The sequence below is a fragment of the Euprymna scolopes genome, chromosome 22, assembly GCF_053919585.1.
Source record: "Euprymna scolopes isolate OS-2025 chromosome 22, ASM5391958v1, whole genome shotgun sequence".
NCBI classification, from domain to species: Eukaryota; Metazoa; Mollusca; class Cephalopoda; order Sepiida; family Sepiolidae; genus Euprymna; species Euprymna scolopes.
Genome location: NC_136503.1, coordinates 45,792,287 through 45,809,663, shown reverse-complemented (window position 1 = coordinate 45,809,663; position 17,377 = coordinate 45,792,287). Strand labels below are relative to the sequence as shown.

The window sequence follows — 17,377 nt, the reverse complement described above, 5'->3', positions numbered from 1 at the left end:
AAATATGTTGGATAATTTTCCATTCATGATAATTGTTTACATTTTTCTGAATACATTTAGAGTTAACCATATAAACGAATAATTATCTTGCAAGTTGAGATTTATTTCCCCTTCCTCATTTGCATAATTAAATGTATTACCTAATGGAACTGGCCTCATTAAATATGCATTCGTTGTTTTTTTTTTTTTTTTTTTTAATTTAATGGCAAATATTTAGAATGTGTATTTAAATCTCATGGCTGTTTAATGCTTAACAGATATAAACAGGATACTATACAGTAACGTAACTACTATATTATGTGTGTACATGGCAACAGTGTTGTTAGGATGTTAAAACTTGTCTTTAGATATAAGGGAGCAGTTGCAGATATCTATAAATATCTTTGGTTTGTTTAAAAGTGTTTACACTCCTCCACCCCCATGAAAATGAATAATAATGAGAACTTATATGTGGTATTCGTATACATATGTAACTTATGTAACTTTGCTTTTGGTATTGTCTATTAATGACTGCAAAAATAATATTTCTGTTAATTATTTTTTTTTGGTATATGTGATTTTGTTTTCTTCCATCTCTCTCTCATATCCTCTCCTCTCTCTCTCTCATATCCTCTCCTCTCTCTCTCTCTCCCTCATCTCCTCTCTCTCTTTCTTATATCATCTCTCTTTCTCTTTAATCTCCTCTCTCTCTTTCATCTCTTTCTTTCATCTCCTCTCCTTTCTCCTCCTCTCCTCTCTCTCATCTCCTCTTACCTCTCTCATCTCATTTCTCTCTCTCATCTCATCTTCCATCTCTCTCTCGTTTCCTCACTCTTTTTTGAGTTCTCATCTTTCTCTTTTATCTGTCTTATTTCTCTTTCATCTCTTATCTCTCAATTTCTTCTGTCTCTCTCTCTCCCTTTCATCTCTTCTCTCGCTCTCCCTTTCATCTCTTCTCTCGCTCTCCCTTTCATCTCTTCTCTCGCTCTCTTTTTGATCTCTTCTCTCGCTCTCTTTTTGATCTCTTCTCTCGCTCTCTTTTTGATTTCTTCTCTCGCTCTCTTTTTGATCTCTTCTCTCGCTCTCTTTTTGATCTCTTCTCTCGCTCTCTTTTTGATCTCTTCTCTCGCTCTCTCTTTCATCTCTTCTCTCGCTCTCTCTTTCATCTCTTCTCTCGCTCTCTCTTTCATCTCTTCTCTCTCTCTCTTTCATCTCTTCTCTCTCTCTCTTTCATCTCTTCTCTCTCTCTCTTTCATCTCTTCTCTCTCTTTCATCTCTTCTCTCTCTTTCATCTCTTCTCTCTCTTTCATCTCTTCTCTCTCTTTCATCTCTTCTCTCTCTTTCATCTCCTCTCTCTCATCTCTTCTCTCTCTCATCTTCTCTCTCTCATCTTCTCTCTCATCTCTTCTCTCTCTTTCATCTCTTTCATCTCTTCTCTCTCTCTTTCATCTCTTCTCTCTCTCTTTCATCTCTTCTCTCTCTCTTTCATCTCTTCTCTCTCTCTTTCATCTCTTCTCTCTCTCTTTCATCTCTTCTCGCTCTCTTTCATCTCTTCTCGCTCTCTTTCATCTCTTCTCGCTCTCTTTCATCTCTTCTCGCTCTCTCTCTCTTTCATCTCTTCTCGCTCTCTCTCTCTTTCATCTCTTCTCGCTCTCTCTCTCTTTCATCTCTTCTCGCTCTCTCTCTCTTTCATCTCTTCTCGCTCTCTCTCTCTTTCATCTCTTCTCGCTCTCTCTCTTTCATCTCTTCTCGCTCTCTCTCTTTCATCTCTTCTCGCTCTCTCACTTTCATCTCTTCTCGCTCTCTCTCTTTCATCTCTTCTCGCTCTCTCTCTCTTTCATCTCTTCTCGCTCTCTCTCTCTTTCATCTCTTCTCGCTCTCTCTCTCTTTCATCTCTTCTCGCTCTCTCTTTCATCTCTTCTCTCTCTCTCTTTCATCTCTTCTCTCTCTCTCTTTCATCTCTTCTCTCTCTCTCTTTCATCTCTTCTCTCTTTCTCTCTCTCTCTCTCTTTCATCTCTTCTCTCTCTCTCATCTCTTCTCTCTCTTTCATCTCTTCTCTCTCTTTCATCTCTTCTCTCTCTTTCATCTCTTCTCTCTCTCTCTTTCATCTCTTCTCTCTCTCTCTTTCATCTCTTCTCTCTCTCTCTTTCATGTCTTTTCTCTCTCTCTCTCTCTTTCATCTCTTCTCTCTCTCTCTCTCTTTCATCTCTTCTCTCTCTCTCTCTTTCATCTCTTCTCTCTCTCTCTCTCTCTTTCATCTCTTCTCTCTCTCTCTCTCTTTCATCTCTTCTCTCTCTCTCTCTCTTTCATCTCTTCTCTCTCTCTCTCTTTCATCTCTTCTCTCTCTCTCTTTCATCTCTTCTCTCTCTCTCTCTTTCATCTCTTCTCTCTCTCTCTTTCATCCGTTCTCTCTCTCTTTCATCCGTTCTCTTCTCTCTCTCTTTCATCCGTTCTCTTCTCTCTCTCTTTCATCCGTTCTCTTCTCTCTCTCTTTCATCTCTCTTCTCTCTCTCTTTCATCTCTCTTCTCTTCTCTCTCTCTTTCATCTCTTCTCTACTCTCTCTCTCTTTCATTTCTCGCTTTCATCTCTTCTCTCTCTCTCGCTTTCATCTCTTCTCTCTCATCTCTTCTCTCTTTCATCTCTTCTCTCTCTCTTCTCTCTCTCTCTTTCATCTCTCTTTCATCTCTTCTCTCTCTCTTTCATCTCTTCTCTCTCTTTCATCTCTTCTCTCTCTTTCATCTCTTCTCTCTCTCGCTTTCATCTCTTCTCTCTCTCGCTTTCATCTCTTCTCTCTTTCATCTCTTCTCTCTTTCATCTCTCTTCTCTCTCTCTCTTTCATCTCTTCTCTCTCTCTCTTTCATCTCTTCTCTCTCTCGCTTTCATCTCTTCTCTCTCTTTCATCTCTCTTCTCTTTCTCTCTCTTCTCTTTCTCTCTCTTTCATCTCTCTTCTCTTTCTCTCTCTTTCATCTCTCTTCTCTTTCTCTCTCTTTCATCTCTCTTCTCTTTCTCTCTCTTTCATCTCTCTTCTCTTTCTCTCTCTTTCATCTCTCTTCTCTTTCTCTCTCTTTCATCTCTCTTCTCTTTCTCTCTCTTTCATCTCTCTTCTCTTTCTCTCTCTTTCATCTCTCTTCTCTTTCTCCTCTTTCTCTCTTTCATCTCTCTTCTCTTTCTCCTCTTTCTCTCTTTCATCTCTCTTCTCTCTCTCTGTTTCATCTCTTCTCTCTCTCGCTTTCATCTCTTCTCTCTCTCTCTTTCATCTCTTCTCTCTCTCTCTTTCATCTCTTCTCTCTCTCTCTTTCATCTCTTCTCTCTCTCTCTCTTTCATCTCTTCTCTCTCTCTCTCTCTTTCATCTCTCTCTCTCTCTCTTTCATCTCTTCTCTCTCTCTCTCTCTCTCTTTCATCTCTTCTCTCTCTCTCTTTCATCTCTTCTCTCTCTCTCTCTCTCTTTCATCTCTTCTCTCTCTCTCTCTCTCTTTCATCTCTTCTCTCTCTCTCTCTCTCTTTCATCTCTTCTCTCTCTCTTTCATCTCTTCTCTCTCTCTTTCATCTCTTCTCTCTCTCTCTCTTTCATCTCTTCTCTCTCTCTCTCTTTCATCTCTTCTCTCTCTCTCTCTTTCATCTCTTCTCTCTCTCTCTCTTTCATGTCTTTTCTCTCTCTCTTTCATGTCTTTTCTCTCTCTCTCATTCATGTCTTTTCTCTCTCTCTCTCATCTCTTCTCTCTCTCTCTCTCTCTCTTTATCATTTCTTTTGTCCTTTTCTATCTCCCCTCTTTCTTCTCTTGCTCTTTATATTTGTACTTCTCTCTCTCTCCTCTCCCCATTTTCTCTCTCTCCTCCCATCTTACCAAATAAAACGTCTATTAATAGAGATGATTATAAAAAGAAACTCAAATTTCAAATGGCCATCTTTTCTCTTTTTTCATTTCTAAGTTTTAATGAACCTCAAATATTGGTCATATTTTGTCTTTCATACATTTTTTTTTATAATCGCTCATTTTCTTTTCATATAATAGTACATAAAAAAAGTGTTCATTTGATAAAAAATTTGAAAAAGGATGAAGTTATTTCTAGCTTTCATTTTTCCAATTGTAATATTGGGAAAAAATTATTAGAATGCAAAAATTAAAAAAAATTCTCTTTGACCTTTTGGCTTAGAGCAAAGTGTAGTATCTGTTCTGATACTGTACTTCACCTTTTCTGCCCTTGATCTGTGAAGGAGAAATCCTTTTAGACTGGGACAATTTTTATTTTTGTCCCAATCCAATGTGCCCCTTTTTAGGAGCTGGATTTTCTCTACATTAAAAAGCAGACCTTGTGTCTAACGCTGCCCTCATGAAAAGACAAGCAAACTCTCATATTTATATTTCAGCGAATAACTTTAATACATTTCGGTGCCATTTATTTATAGAAAGTCTTAGACAAATCACAAATCTTTCTATAAGTTTTGAACATTGACTCGAATCTAATTCGCTCTTAAGATAATGAACTGTTGTCTATAAATAAATGTGCATTGGCAATCTATGCCGAAACTTGTAGCTTTTTATCTCCTCCAATCGCATTCTGATATTTGATAATGACTATATAAGGACATTTGCACATCTTTTTACTCCTAGCATATGCTAGTTGTTTGCATTTTGACTTTCAATGAAAACCAAGATTTTAAAAGATTTTTATATATTCCTTTGAAATAATTATTGTATCATAAAAGATGCCATTTTATTTTCTTAATTTTCAAAATAGCTTACTTGCAATGCAGCCTTGTTGTAGACAATAAATCATTAATGATATTATATTTGTCTTAGTCAGTCTGCCTGTACATTCCACTTTTTCTTGGAAACTACTGGTCTGATCTGTGTGAAATTTTGTATGGACCTTTGTCATGATAAAGTGCAGCGAAATAAGTATTATGGTATCCATTTGATGCACAACTAGGGATTAGTATTGAATGCAAAAAAATGAGCACAAATTTCACCATATTCAGCTGTCAATTTCACATAAAGCATTTATTCTAAGTCAGCGAGAGATAACATTTGCCCGTTTTTAACAGACTAAAACGTCTAGTGTATTTCTATTTATATAAAGGTATGCATATGTTTTATGTACAGGATTTACTCTTAAGACTAAATGGTCACTATGAATTTTAGAACACAGCTGTTAGGCATCAGTCTGGATAGTGTAGGCTATATTTACTTTGATTTAGTTTTATGCAAAGAGAGTGTAAAAAAAAAATGAAAATTTGGATACTTTTGATTTTTGTGAAATTTTAACAAATAGTTATTACACATCAGATTCTTTCTCTCTTTTTTTTTTTTTTTTTTTTTTTTTTTTTTTTTTTTTAAGATTTCAAGGGATTTTTAGAGGGCATAATATGGGCAACATCTCCCATTGACAAATTCAAATTCGTTAGACAATAATTAAGCAAGATTCTACAAGTTCCAATTTCTTTAGCTTAAATTGTTGAATTTTAAACATCATTAAAATCAAAATCATATAATGGATTTTGATCAAAATGGAAATAAGTATTCTAGATAAAAGGTTTAATGACATTGTGTTTTGTTTGCTTTCATTCTTTATAGTTTTTTTTTTGTTTTTTTTCATTCTTTAGTATTTCATCTTTTTTTCTTTTGTCGGATCTTTTCATTGGTTTTGCAGTTTTTTCTTTGTTTTTTTTTTGTTTTTTTTTTACCTTTTTAATTCTTTGCACATTATTTTAAGCTAGAATTTCTATTTTTTAACAATTATTTTTTTACAGCTACCTTAATGAACTAATTCCTACTGATGACTTCCACCAGTCTTTCAAATTTTCCTTTGATCTTTCGTTGAGTTTTTTTTTTTGCAACTTCATTGTTCTCTCTAATAAGCTTATCATGGAATTTATACACAAAATTCAACCTAAGTTTCCCCCTAAAAAATTTTTTTTTTATCAACCAGATATCTATTTGTGAAATCTAAAATTCAGAAAATTAAAAAAAAAATGTTTTTTATAAATGCATTTAATCTTTTGATGTATATCATTAATACAATTATTCATAAAGTGAAATCTACAGTAGTAATTGTTGTGGTGTGTCTACCTTATGGATAATAATGAACTTTTCCACTTATTATAAAGACCAAAGAATATGTCTCTTGGCATTAGCACACATCTAATGCATGAGTTTTGCACTCATGGACTATGTATAACCACACTGATTGTATTTGCTTTTCTGTTCAATATATGTTGTTTCCATGAATTACAAAGTTGTCTCTCTTGCAGATCCTTACGGGGCCATAACAGTAATAGCATTCTGTAAATGTATATTATACCTGAAGAGTATAAGGCATTATCAAAAGTAAAGAGTTAAGTGTCTAGATGAAGAATGTGTTTTGTCAAGTTTATCAGACTGTGTATGCTGTTGCTATATTTAGTAGTCCCTGTGTCCTTGTTTTTTGCAGAAATGTTTATAGCCAAACAGCTCTAGTTAAAATTAGTTTGTCCACAAAGAATCTATGTAACAGTTAATAATGTTGTGACTGACATGTGTTTGTGTGGTAAGTTGAGTCTCTCACTGCTATCTATGCTTGGATTTTTACTTATGAGCCAATGTTAGCCAGTGCTCTGTTCCCAGGGCAATTCTTTCTGATTGGTTAAAGTCCAGTCTCAGCAATGAATCAAGATTGGGTAGTTTGATAGAAGCGGCTAATTATTAAGTATTTCAACCAATAAACGTTGATTATTTTACACAGAACACTTTTCTGTTGTTGTTGCTGCAACTAGGTTTCATATTACTCGCTCCCCTTCAACTTTTTACTTTTTAAAATTTATTTTAAATTAAATCTAGTGTGAATGAAAAATGTTTAATTTTCTATTGAATTTGTTTTATTTGCAGAACAAGAAGCGCCGATCATTGCTACGCGTATCATCTTTGGCAAATCTCCTGTCCCCTGTGAAACCTGCCAAGAAAATGGGCCGTGCTCTTCAGGTAACTTGAAACGACTATCATGGTTTTCTTTGAAAAGGATGTTTTCTTGAATATTGGGATTAAATAGTTTAGTGCAAAATTTTATTTTTGAAGTTAAAATTTGTTTAAATTCTAATCAGTAATCGTAAGAAAATTATTTTTATTTATTTTAAATTTTTATGTAAGCTATATCTGATTAGGTATCATCGATTACAAAGAAGGTAAACTCCCTCTACTGTGTTAGTAAACTTCTCTCACCTGCCAGTATCCTGTATCTCTATAAAACCACTATTCACTCATGCTGGAGTATTGTTGTAACACAATGAGTTTGTGTAACAACAAAGTCTCAAGTGTACGCACTTCATAGTCATTGAGATAGACATACCTTCTGTCAGTCCCTTCGTGGCCATCCCCTGGATTCTTCTATTTCCTTCTTGTGTTATGCAGTTTAGTTGCCGTTCGCTCATTGGTTCCTTCTCATTTTATGGACTTTTCTAATCAGAAATTAATGGAATCACCACACGAGACAACCTCTTGTAGTTTTAATTGTAGGTTTATTTTCTTTGCATTTAACACATAATGTCGGTCAAGTCGCACATCACTATGGAATTCATTTATGACCCAAATTCTACCCCAACATCTGTCCTGTTTCTCAGACACTAATTGATTACATTAGAAGGCTGTAACATTCTTCAGGCTCTCAGACATAAAAACAATTCTCTCTTCAACTCTGCTCTAACTTTTTACTCAACTTTGCATATTGGGTTGTCAATTATATTTCAGCTGTGGCCTTTGTTTTCTAAATATTCCTATCTTTTGATAATCGGTCATCAATCTAATACCAATGCAACAAAACACAGCATTGTTCTATCAAATTTAACTTCTTTCGAAATTATACAATTACATCATTTTTGACGTCCGATCCGACTGTTATTGTTGCTGTACATTCCTTATTTGACTTCAAATTCTTAATCTGTATATGTGTAAATTCATTAATCTGTATATGTGTAAATTCATTAATCTGTATATGTGTAAATTCATTAATCTGTATATATATACTTAGTTTACTGTATTCACTCGCTACTGTAAGCCCCCAAACTGTAAGATTGTTGCCATATCCAAGTTGTTACATTTACCGTTAATCTCTCCTTAAACAGCGTGCAAAAAAAAAAAAAAAAAAAGAATTCTAATTGCATTGGCTCCCAAGATCCAGGCCCTGTCCCATTGCCAGAGTGTTGCATCCTTGTCCTTGTTTTACAAGTACATTTATGGAATGTGCTCCAATGAACATACTGCTCTTGCATCCATTTCCCCCAACTACCCAATATATCCTCAAAACTCTACCCCTTCACTTAAAAGATCCCTAGATTTTGGGAGTTTTTCTACTCTGATACTTTCTTTCCTCAAACTGTTTGCCATTGGAATTCCCTTTCTGCTCCCTGTTTAATATTAACATCTTGTTGCCCAACTCCCCACTTATGATGCCCACATGATTCTGGCTCTTGTCACATTAGTCTCTTACTCTTCAATGCCAATGTGCCTTGTTTAGGGTGAATGAAAAGTTTTTTTTGTTTTTTTTTTTAATTTGCTAAAATCCACACTAAAAACATGAATGTTCCTATTTACAATGTCTCCCCACGGGACATAGTTAGACCCCAGGGTCGTTTTTTAATGTGGAGAAAAGAAACAAAAATAAAAATTGTCTCAGTCGTGAAGGATTTCTCCTCCACTGACAGAGAACAAGAAATTGAAGTGCAGCATCTGAAGAACAGATACTACACTTTGAGGTATTAAATCTTTTATTCATGTTAAAAAAATACAGTCAAAATCAACGATGAACAAAAAACTTAGGCACATGGCCAACTCAAAAGGGGGGATTTTGGGGGTCGTTGGTCATCCTTGTCACTCCAGAACTGAACAAAGTCAAAAGTTTCTCCCAGCTAGTATCTTCTTTCACCATAATACCGCATTCACCCTTTCATATTTGGGGACGTCCTACTTAACTCCCAATTTTTAAAACATTTTTTATTGACGTGTAAAAACAAAAAAGATAACAATAAAATGGTACAATAATTCATTTGTGTCGAGGGCGGGGGAAGAAAAAACAAAAGGTGATTAGTAGGACCCTCCCAACTCCGTCTAGTTGATAGACTGCCTGTTCCACTGGGTTTGTAAAAGGAACCTTGCTTCTGCGGGTCAGTCTCTAGGTGGGGATGCCCTCTAGATGGGGGTGAATGGAGAAAAGAAATTTTTGTGGGTAAGGGATGGAGGTTAGTTTGTATTTCTTTTTCTCCAAGATGGGTAAAATTTAGAGGAAGGGGTGAAAACAAAAATTGCAGGTAAGAGGGGATGGGGATCTTGGAGGCTTCCTAATCGGGGAGGGATGGAGCACACACTCAGCTAGCTGAGAGGCTACTTGTTTAATTTTACTTTACAGAACTGCGCATTCCACACCTAGGCGGGGAACACGTATTCAAATTTGGCTCCTCTTCGTACACACAGACTTGCCACATGTATCCATCTTCTGTCAAATGCCGCACGATGCAGCCTTCTTCTATCACATCTGATCTTCACCCGTAGTTGGTGTTTAAAGAAAGCGATCAGATCTTGATCAGAAAAAGACAACACCCCCCGGCACTTGACTCGAAGACCAAGTACTAAAAACATGAATGTTGAGCAAAAGATAAAACGTATTTAATGAATACAAGATACATTTTGCCACATTTGTATGAATTTATAATTAGTTGAAAGTTATTTTTGTGAGTTAATTGATCATTTGTATTAGGTTGGTACAAAAATAATGTCATTTTATATATATATATATATATATATATATATAGTTGAGCGTCAAAAAAGTGACATTATTTTTGCACCAACCTAATAAAATTGAGTTCTTACGTTTTAGAATATGTGAAGGAGGAGACAACATACGTTATAAGTGTTGTTTTTTTTGGCAGTGTGAGAGAATTAGGTGTGTGTGTGTGTGTGTTTGCTGTCAATGTATGCATGCATTTGTGATTACACTTTAGTAGGCATTGTGTGTGTGGCCTTTTCCAGTGTGTACATTGACTTAGGAGTGATTTGCTCTTCCTCACTCACAAACGACAAGATGAGCATCATATGTTAGTAGAGTGTTTTGTTTTGAGTCCAACTGATGGAATGCTGCAATTCTAATCCTTGAATGCTTAGCAATCAGCTTCAAAAAATATTTTTTCTTACTTTGAGCAGCAAAAAATGATTTTCAAATACCTTCAATGATTTTGGTGTGTAAGGTTTACATGACTTTTCTTTTTCTTGTTTCGTTTGAAGCTGGTTGTACGAAAAATGTGATGTAGAGGAATAAGGGAAAACAATACTGATTACTTAGGACACCAGTAGGTTACTTCCGCTTAGGAAACAGAGACTCTGAACGGGGAAACAAACACATGCTTTTTCCCACATTGGGTCAATGCTCACTTGCATCAGTGTAAGACGCTGTCATAGATTTTATTACCTACTTCGTTTGATAGAACTGCCACGAAAGTGAGTAAACCCTATTGTTGTATGTTCACTTGTGTTGTGTTACTTGTTTTTGTTGCATTTGTCAATGTGTTAATAAATGTGCGGAATGTATTTTCCTTTTATTCTATGTCCCCCGACACGAAGTGACCTCCATGTTTTTTCCTTTACAGAGAAAGATAAGTAGGGAAATAAAATACCTAATAATTTATTTTTTCTTAAATGTATTTTGTGCATAGCTTGCAGATTTTCCCACATGCTGTTGGTCTATTAACAGGAATAGGTTACATATAATTACATTAGCAATTTTTGTATTCTTAGGTAACTTGTTATATATTAAACCTTTATTAATATTTCTAATATTTTATTTATATACTATTAAAGTTCTAGATCTTGCTTGGTTGTCTCCAAACAAAGAAATATGTCAAGAGTGAGTTCCATTATAGAAGCGTTGATTTAATTTGAATAAAATAAAATACGCATCAAGTGCTCTTGAAAGCGAAATCGTAACGAACAAATCTTGCGTAGCCAGCGCCATGTTCCAACATTTCAAAATAGAACCACTGAGAGACAACGTGCGGATCTTTACAAATAGACTTTTCTTTCTCCAACTTTACGACATGGCAAGAACAAAAAAAAAAGAAAGAAAACAACATATTGAGGATGGAGTTTGATTCCGAAATATATTTAAATTATGAATTTCAAACAAGTAAAATATTTATTTTCCTAACATTGCATTGTGATTTGACTTTCAAGCGCACTTGATGTATATTTTATTTTAAAGAAATATGTGTATTTACTTGAAACTGGATGATGTCATAAAATAGTTTGCATAAGCAATCTGATGCAATAAAGAATGAATGGTAGTTGGAAGAGGTTCCAAACTTGTATGTTTGAAACGCAACCATAATATCTGTTTGAAAGCTGTAGCAGCCATAACTGCTGTCTGTTGCTGCTCTGTTAACCAATTCTATATTTAATGAGATATGTTAATACACTGGACTGGGGACCACTTGTGACTTTTATATTCTTCTAGAGGAAAGCTGGTTCAACCCATCTAGGCTGAACGCTGTTTTTGAATAAAAATAATAAATATGTGAAAGTGTAGTCTCTGTTCTTCAGATGCTACACTTCAATTTCTTGTTTCCTCCCAATAGAGGAGAAATCCTTCCCGACTGAGACAAGTTTTTAATATTTGTTCCTTTTGTCCATGTTAAAAAAAACGATCCTGGTGTCTAACTCTGTCCCCTGGGAAGGCATTATAAATAGGAACTCACTTGACAAGCAACAATATCCCACCCCTTCACTGTAGCAATTCTAAGATGCCGGAAGATTTTCTACTCTAATATCTTTTTTTTTTTTTTTTTTTATGGGATAAACAGAAGTAATACTGTAAAATATATATATATTTTTTTGTTTTTGTTACATTTTGATTATTTTAAATAACTGTATATCTTTGATTTGACAGGACCACAACATTCTTTCTTATTAGTTCTAGACCTCATGACTGGCATCTTTTTTTTTTTTTTTTTTTTTGAGGGGAGGGGGTATGGGTCCTAACTCTTACTATTGCTTACTATGCATGGTACAAGGTAGTTTTTGTTAAGCTTTTATTTAAAGAGAAAATTGTTTGCACAACATATTTTTTTGCAAAAAGTAAGAATTTTAAAAACTATCTGGTAAACTGAGTGCAAAAGAGATTCAAACAATTGCACTTAAAGGGACGGTTAGAATCTTAAAAAGGGTACTAGTGTACTTATTGATCCGTGCTGAAATAACGTTAATATTTAAAAAGCCATTCTTAACATGGGGAGGAGAGGGTGTTTTGTACCTATTCTATACCTTAACCTTACAATTGAATAAAAAAAACATATCAAAAAACTTTAATTAAACTTGGAAATACGATTTAAAAAATAGCGCGAATCAGTAAGTGCACTAGCACCTTAAAAAGATGTCTCGGTTGTAATGTGAAAAAGGGAAAGTGAATGTCTGACATCTGATAGGGTGCCTCATCTCCAGATAAAACAAAATAAGAAAAAAAAAATATTTGTTAGTTTTAAGCTTTTAGGTGATTTAAAAGGGGGAGGAGCTTAACCTTTTTTTAGTAGTGAATCTTCATGTGAGTTAAGATAATCTCTTAAAATAATTTTATTAAAGGAAGGAATGAGGCTTTTCTATAAACAACTTATATAAAAGTATACATTCATTTATGTGACCAGAAGTTACAACTGACTTTTTTTTTTTTTTTTTTTTTTTTTTTTTTACATGGGCATCACCACTTATCAAGGCCTTGAGGCCACTCGAGGATAAGGGTTAAAGAGTGTACAGTAGAAATTGGACAATATAGTAAGCGTTAGTAATGGAAATTTGGTGAATTTGTTAACTTATGTGGGACGGCTCATCAAAAACTTGTTTATGTTAGACTTGAAGACAACCATATTGTAATCAGCTAGAAAGCAGGAAAACGGAGGACAATTCCATAGGTGTGTAGTTCTAATAAAGAAGCTTTGCTCATGGAATCTACGTTTAGGTTTAAGTACAGATAAAGAATGGGGGAAATTAATGATAGTGTTTTCTGTTAGACAGGTGTTTCTTGTGAAAGTTTATGAGGGGAGGACCATAGATTGGAGCTCAGCCGAGCACTTACCATGAAAATAATGATAAAGCAGAGACAAACTCGCAACATTTCTTCTGTGAGAAAAAGGTTGCAGGGAAGAGAAAAGGACATCCCCTACGAGGCTACAAAGTCTATTTTGAACTCTATCAAAGCAGGATAAGTCCTTTCTAGCAACTCTTGCCCAGATGTGGTAACAGTACTCCATCCTTGGACGTAACTGGCTCTTATATAGATAGAGCATTGCATCAGCAGTGAGATATCTACTGGATCGATAGAAGGATCCCACCATTTTTCCAGCGGCCTTGGCAACGGATTTAATGTATATGTTCCACTTAAGATCAGGAGTAAAAGTCAAGCCCAGAAGCTTGTCAAAACATGTGGCCTCCCCAAGACGAGAGCCATTCATTTCAATTGATGCCAGATGGAGATCAGAGCGTTGATGATGTAAAGATAAAAGCTTGGTTTTAGATGCATTAAAAGTAACCAGCCATTCCTTTCCCCATTGTACAACATGCTCAAGATTAGAGGAGAGAAAATCAGAGAGAACTTTGTCGTTTACGGTCTTAGATGTGCTACCATAGATAGTAGTGTCATCAGCATAAATGTCTATGAATGATGTAAGGATGTGATTTGGAAGATCATTAATGTAGATCAGGAAGAGAATTGGGCCCAGGATGGAACCCTGACGGACTCCAGCATTAATACTGAGAACTTCTGATTTCTGTTCATCAACTACTACTCTTATGAACCTATCAGAGAGAAATGATTTAATAATTGAGAAAACATTTCCAGCTATACCGTAGCTGGAGATCTTGTGAAGTAAACCTTTATGCCATACTCTATCAAAGGCCTATGATATGTCTAGAGCAATTGCCCTAGAAAGAAATCCTCCGTCGAGAGATTCGCTAATCCTATGAGATATAACTATAAGCACATCTGCTGTAGATCTAGCAGAACGGAAACCATATTGCATGTCAGTAAGGTTATTTTTGCTGAGATGGTTGATTACTTGACTTTGGAAAGGAGTTAAATAAAGTGGGTATGTGTGAGCTGATGATAATTTTTGTTTTGTTTGGTGAGCTGTATATCTTCAAGTGATGCTAGTTGTATTTCTAGAATCTAGTCAACAGATAAGAAGAAGAGAGTGTATATGACTTTCTTTGTGACTACTAGCTGTCTGTCTGCTTTGCGACCCCTAAAGATTTTAGAATGGAGTCTTTTGTTAAATTGGTCAGATTTTCAGAAAAGATTTACCTCCCTTTTGTTACAATTCAAATTCTCTGGATTCCTTTTTTTATTATTATTATTAGTAGTAGTAGTATTATTATTAGTATAATTATTATTAGTATTATTATTATTATTATTAGTAGTAGTATTAGTAGTAGTAGTATTAGTGTTATTATTATTAGTAGTAGTATTAGTAGTAGTATAATTATTATTATTATTATTAGTAGTAGTAGTAGTAGTATTAATATTATTAGTATTAATAGTAGTATTTCTTTTTTGCATAACTCGATTTTTGCTAATTGTCTTCAAAACTATTTTCATTACACAAACAAAATAATAAATTCACAAAAGAGATAACTTATAGATGTTTAAGATAGAAGTTTACATGGATAGGAAAACAGAATGTTTGTACATATTTTGAGAGTACTTACCGAACAAGGATAATTCTTTAGCTGAAATATCGAGGAAGTTTAAAGATAGCGAATTAGCAACAGGTTTAAAAACTCGTAATCAAAACTTTCTCACTCAATCACATGAAATTCATTTGATTTAAAGTTATTAATAAGAGTCAATATTAATTTGTTTTCATTGTTGTAATAAGTCTGGTGAGAAATGTTAGGAGTATTTAAATGAATAAGATTATACATTTGTTTTTGATGAGCAGATTATAATCTGAGTTAATGAGGTGTGTGTGTGTGTCAGTGTGCATATGCTTATGATTACATGTGTGAGTTGATAAACACTTTACCAAGGCTCAATGGAGGGGAGCGGTTAGCATAAAGTAGATGTTAGCTCTGTCGTGGACTTTCGCTCCAGCTTTTTATTGGAGGAAAAATCTGTCTTTTTATGCCTTCAGTGGGCATCAAAATGGCAAATTTGATAAATTCATAATTTGTTTAATTCATAGAACTGCATCTGATTGTCTTAAAATATTTTTATTTGTTTTTAGTTAATTCAAACGAGTGTATGTACCGATATATATGTGCAGAAACCATTTTTAGCATTTTCATTTTGGACATCAAAGTGCAAATCTTGTCATTTTGGCCAAGATCAAATTGTAGTATCTGTTCTTCAGATACGGCACTTCCATTTCTCGTTCTCTTTCAGTGGAGGAGAAATCCTTCATGGCTGAGACCATTTTTATTTTTGTACCTTTACTCCACGTTAAAAAACGACCCTGGTGTCTAACTCTGCCCCGTGGGGAGGCATTATAAATAGATACAATTATGTCAATGAGCAAAGGAGCTGTTTTTGCTAATTTAGACTAAGATTTTTTGTATATTGTTTTAAGTTTGTTCATCATGTAAACTATTTTCCAGTATTTAATGTTTATTTTCTCAAACTCATGCTCATTTAGTATTTTTAAGTACGAGTTTTGACCGATTGAAACCACCTTTGTTTTGTTTTAATTTTCAAACTGACTTTATACAATATATTTTTGTCTGTTTTCTGTCAGTATTGCTTTTTAACCTTCTTGCCTTTTAACATTAATTCAGAAATCCTTGAACTTCAAAGTACCCTCAACACCTTCTCCTAGTTTGAAGGGAGGCTCTTCAACTTATAAACTTCCTCTGCCCTCTCCTGCAAAGCCTCGTATGGATCGGTCATGGAGCGAATCAGTACCCGGAAGGATTTCTTGTTGTTTATCAGCACAAGAGCTTAAGCGTCAAGAGGTGAGTATTCAGTTTTTGTCTAATGTTTATAAGCATTTGTATTCTCGTTTCTTCATCTATAGCATTGTCGAGAGTATAATAGTTTAGGAATAAGAAGTAATTTGGTATCCATAGCTATTATAAATAAAGTTTGGTTGTCATTGAGAGTCTATTTGACTCAAAAACAATTAGATAGAATGTCACTTTTTATTTTAATTCTTTTTCATTAATTTGGTTATTTAACTTTTTTTTTTTTTTTTTTTTTTACTTTGGTTCTTTTTTAAAAGAAATGAATCACATACCCATTGCTAAAGATCATCATCAGCGGCAGAATTTTTTGGTATTTACGGTATTAGATGTTTGGGGATACTTACATCATGTTAAATATGAAAATTATGTTTCTGCTAAGCAATAAGCATGTGATTAATTTGATTTTATAAAAAGAACCAAAATAATAATAAAATAATAAAAAATGAATAATTTCTATAGATAAAAAATTAAATAAATCAAACAAACTATGTGATGGTTTTAAAAATAATCTTTTTGTTTGATCTTTGTGTTACATTAAATTATATGTTAACAATTCTAATATATGAAACCCTGTTTGTGATTTTTCAGGCTATTTTCGAACTTTACCAAGGAGAATTGGATTTGATCCAGGATCTTGGCGTCGTAAAAACTGTAAGTTTTTTTTTTTCCTGGTTTATTTTTGTATTTACAATCTTTCATTTTTGTTAGACATTAGGACAAATAAAGGTGTAAAAATGCTTTCCTTTACAACTTTCACTAAATTTTTATAAGTTCACATTATACAACATTCGAAGGCAGCAACAAGAGTTATAAGTGTATAAAGTGTAGTAATAAAGGATGAAATTCATTTCCCTTTGACAAATTTTTGATAAACCTATAAATCAAAGAAAAATTTTGATGAACCTATGAATCAAAGAAAAATTTTGATAAACCTATGAATCAAAGAAAAATTTTGATAAACCTATGAATCAAAGAAAAATTTTGATAAACCTATGAACCAAAGAAAAATTTTGATAAACCTATGAACCAAAGAAAAATTTTGATGAACCTATGAACCAAAGAAAAATTTTGATAAACCTATGAATCAAAGAAAAATTTTGATAAACCTATGAATCAAAGAAAAATTTTGATAAACCTATAAATCAAAGAAAAATTTTGATAAACCTATAAATCAAAGAAAAATTTTGATAAACCTATGAATCAAAGAAAAATTTTGATAAACCTATGAATCAAAGAAAAATAAAGATAAACCTATAAATCAAAGAAAAATAAAGATAAACCTATGAATCAAAGAAAAATAAAGATAAACCTATAAATCAAAGAAAAATAAAGATAAACCTATGAATCAAAGAAAAATAAAGATAAACCTATGAATCAAAGAAAAATAAAGATAAACCTATGAATCAAAGAAAAATAAAGATAAACCTATAAA

The 17,377-nt window shown here is 33.8% G+C and overlaps 1 protein-coding gene across 3 annotated transcripts in view; it reads left to right on the top strand.

The window, feature by feature from the left end:
- LOC145243398 (rho guanine nucleotide exchange factor 3-like) overlaps positions 1-17,377 on the top strand; it is a 103,687-nt gene that overhangs the window by 64,540 nt on the left and 21,770 nt on the right. For all 3 annotated transcript variants that reach the window (XM_080106247.1, XM_080106245.1, XM_080106246.1), the window contains 3 exons: positions 6,850-6,942; positions 15,760-15,936; positions 16,534-16,596. In XM_080106247.1, the coding sequence (XP_079962373.1) occupies positions 6,850-6,942; positions 15,760-15,936; positions 16,534-16,596 (333 nt within the window). The remainder of the gene's footprint in view (positions 1-6,849; positions 6,943-15,759; positions 15,937-16,533; positions 16,597-17,377) is intronic.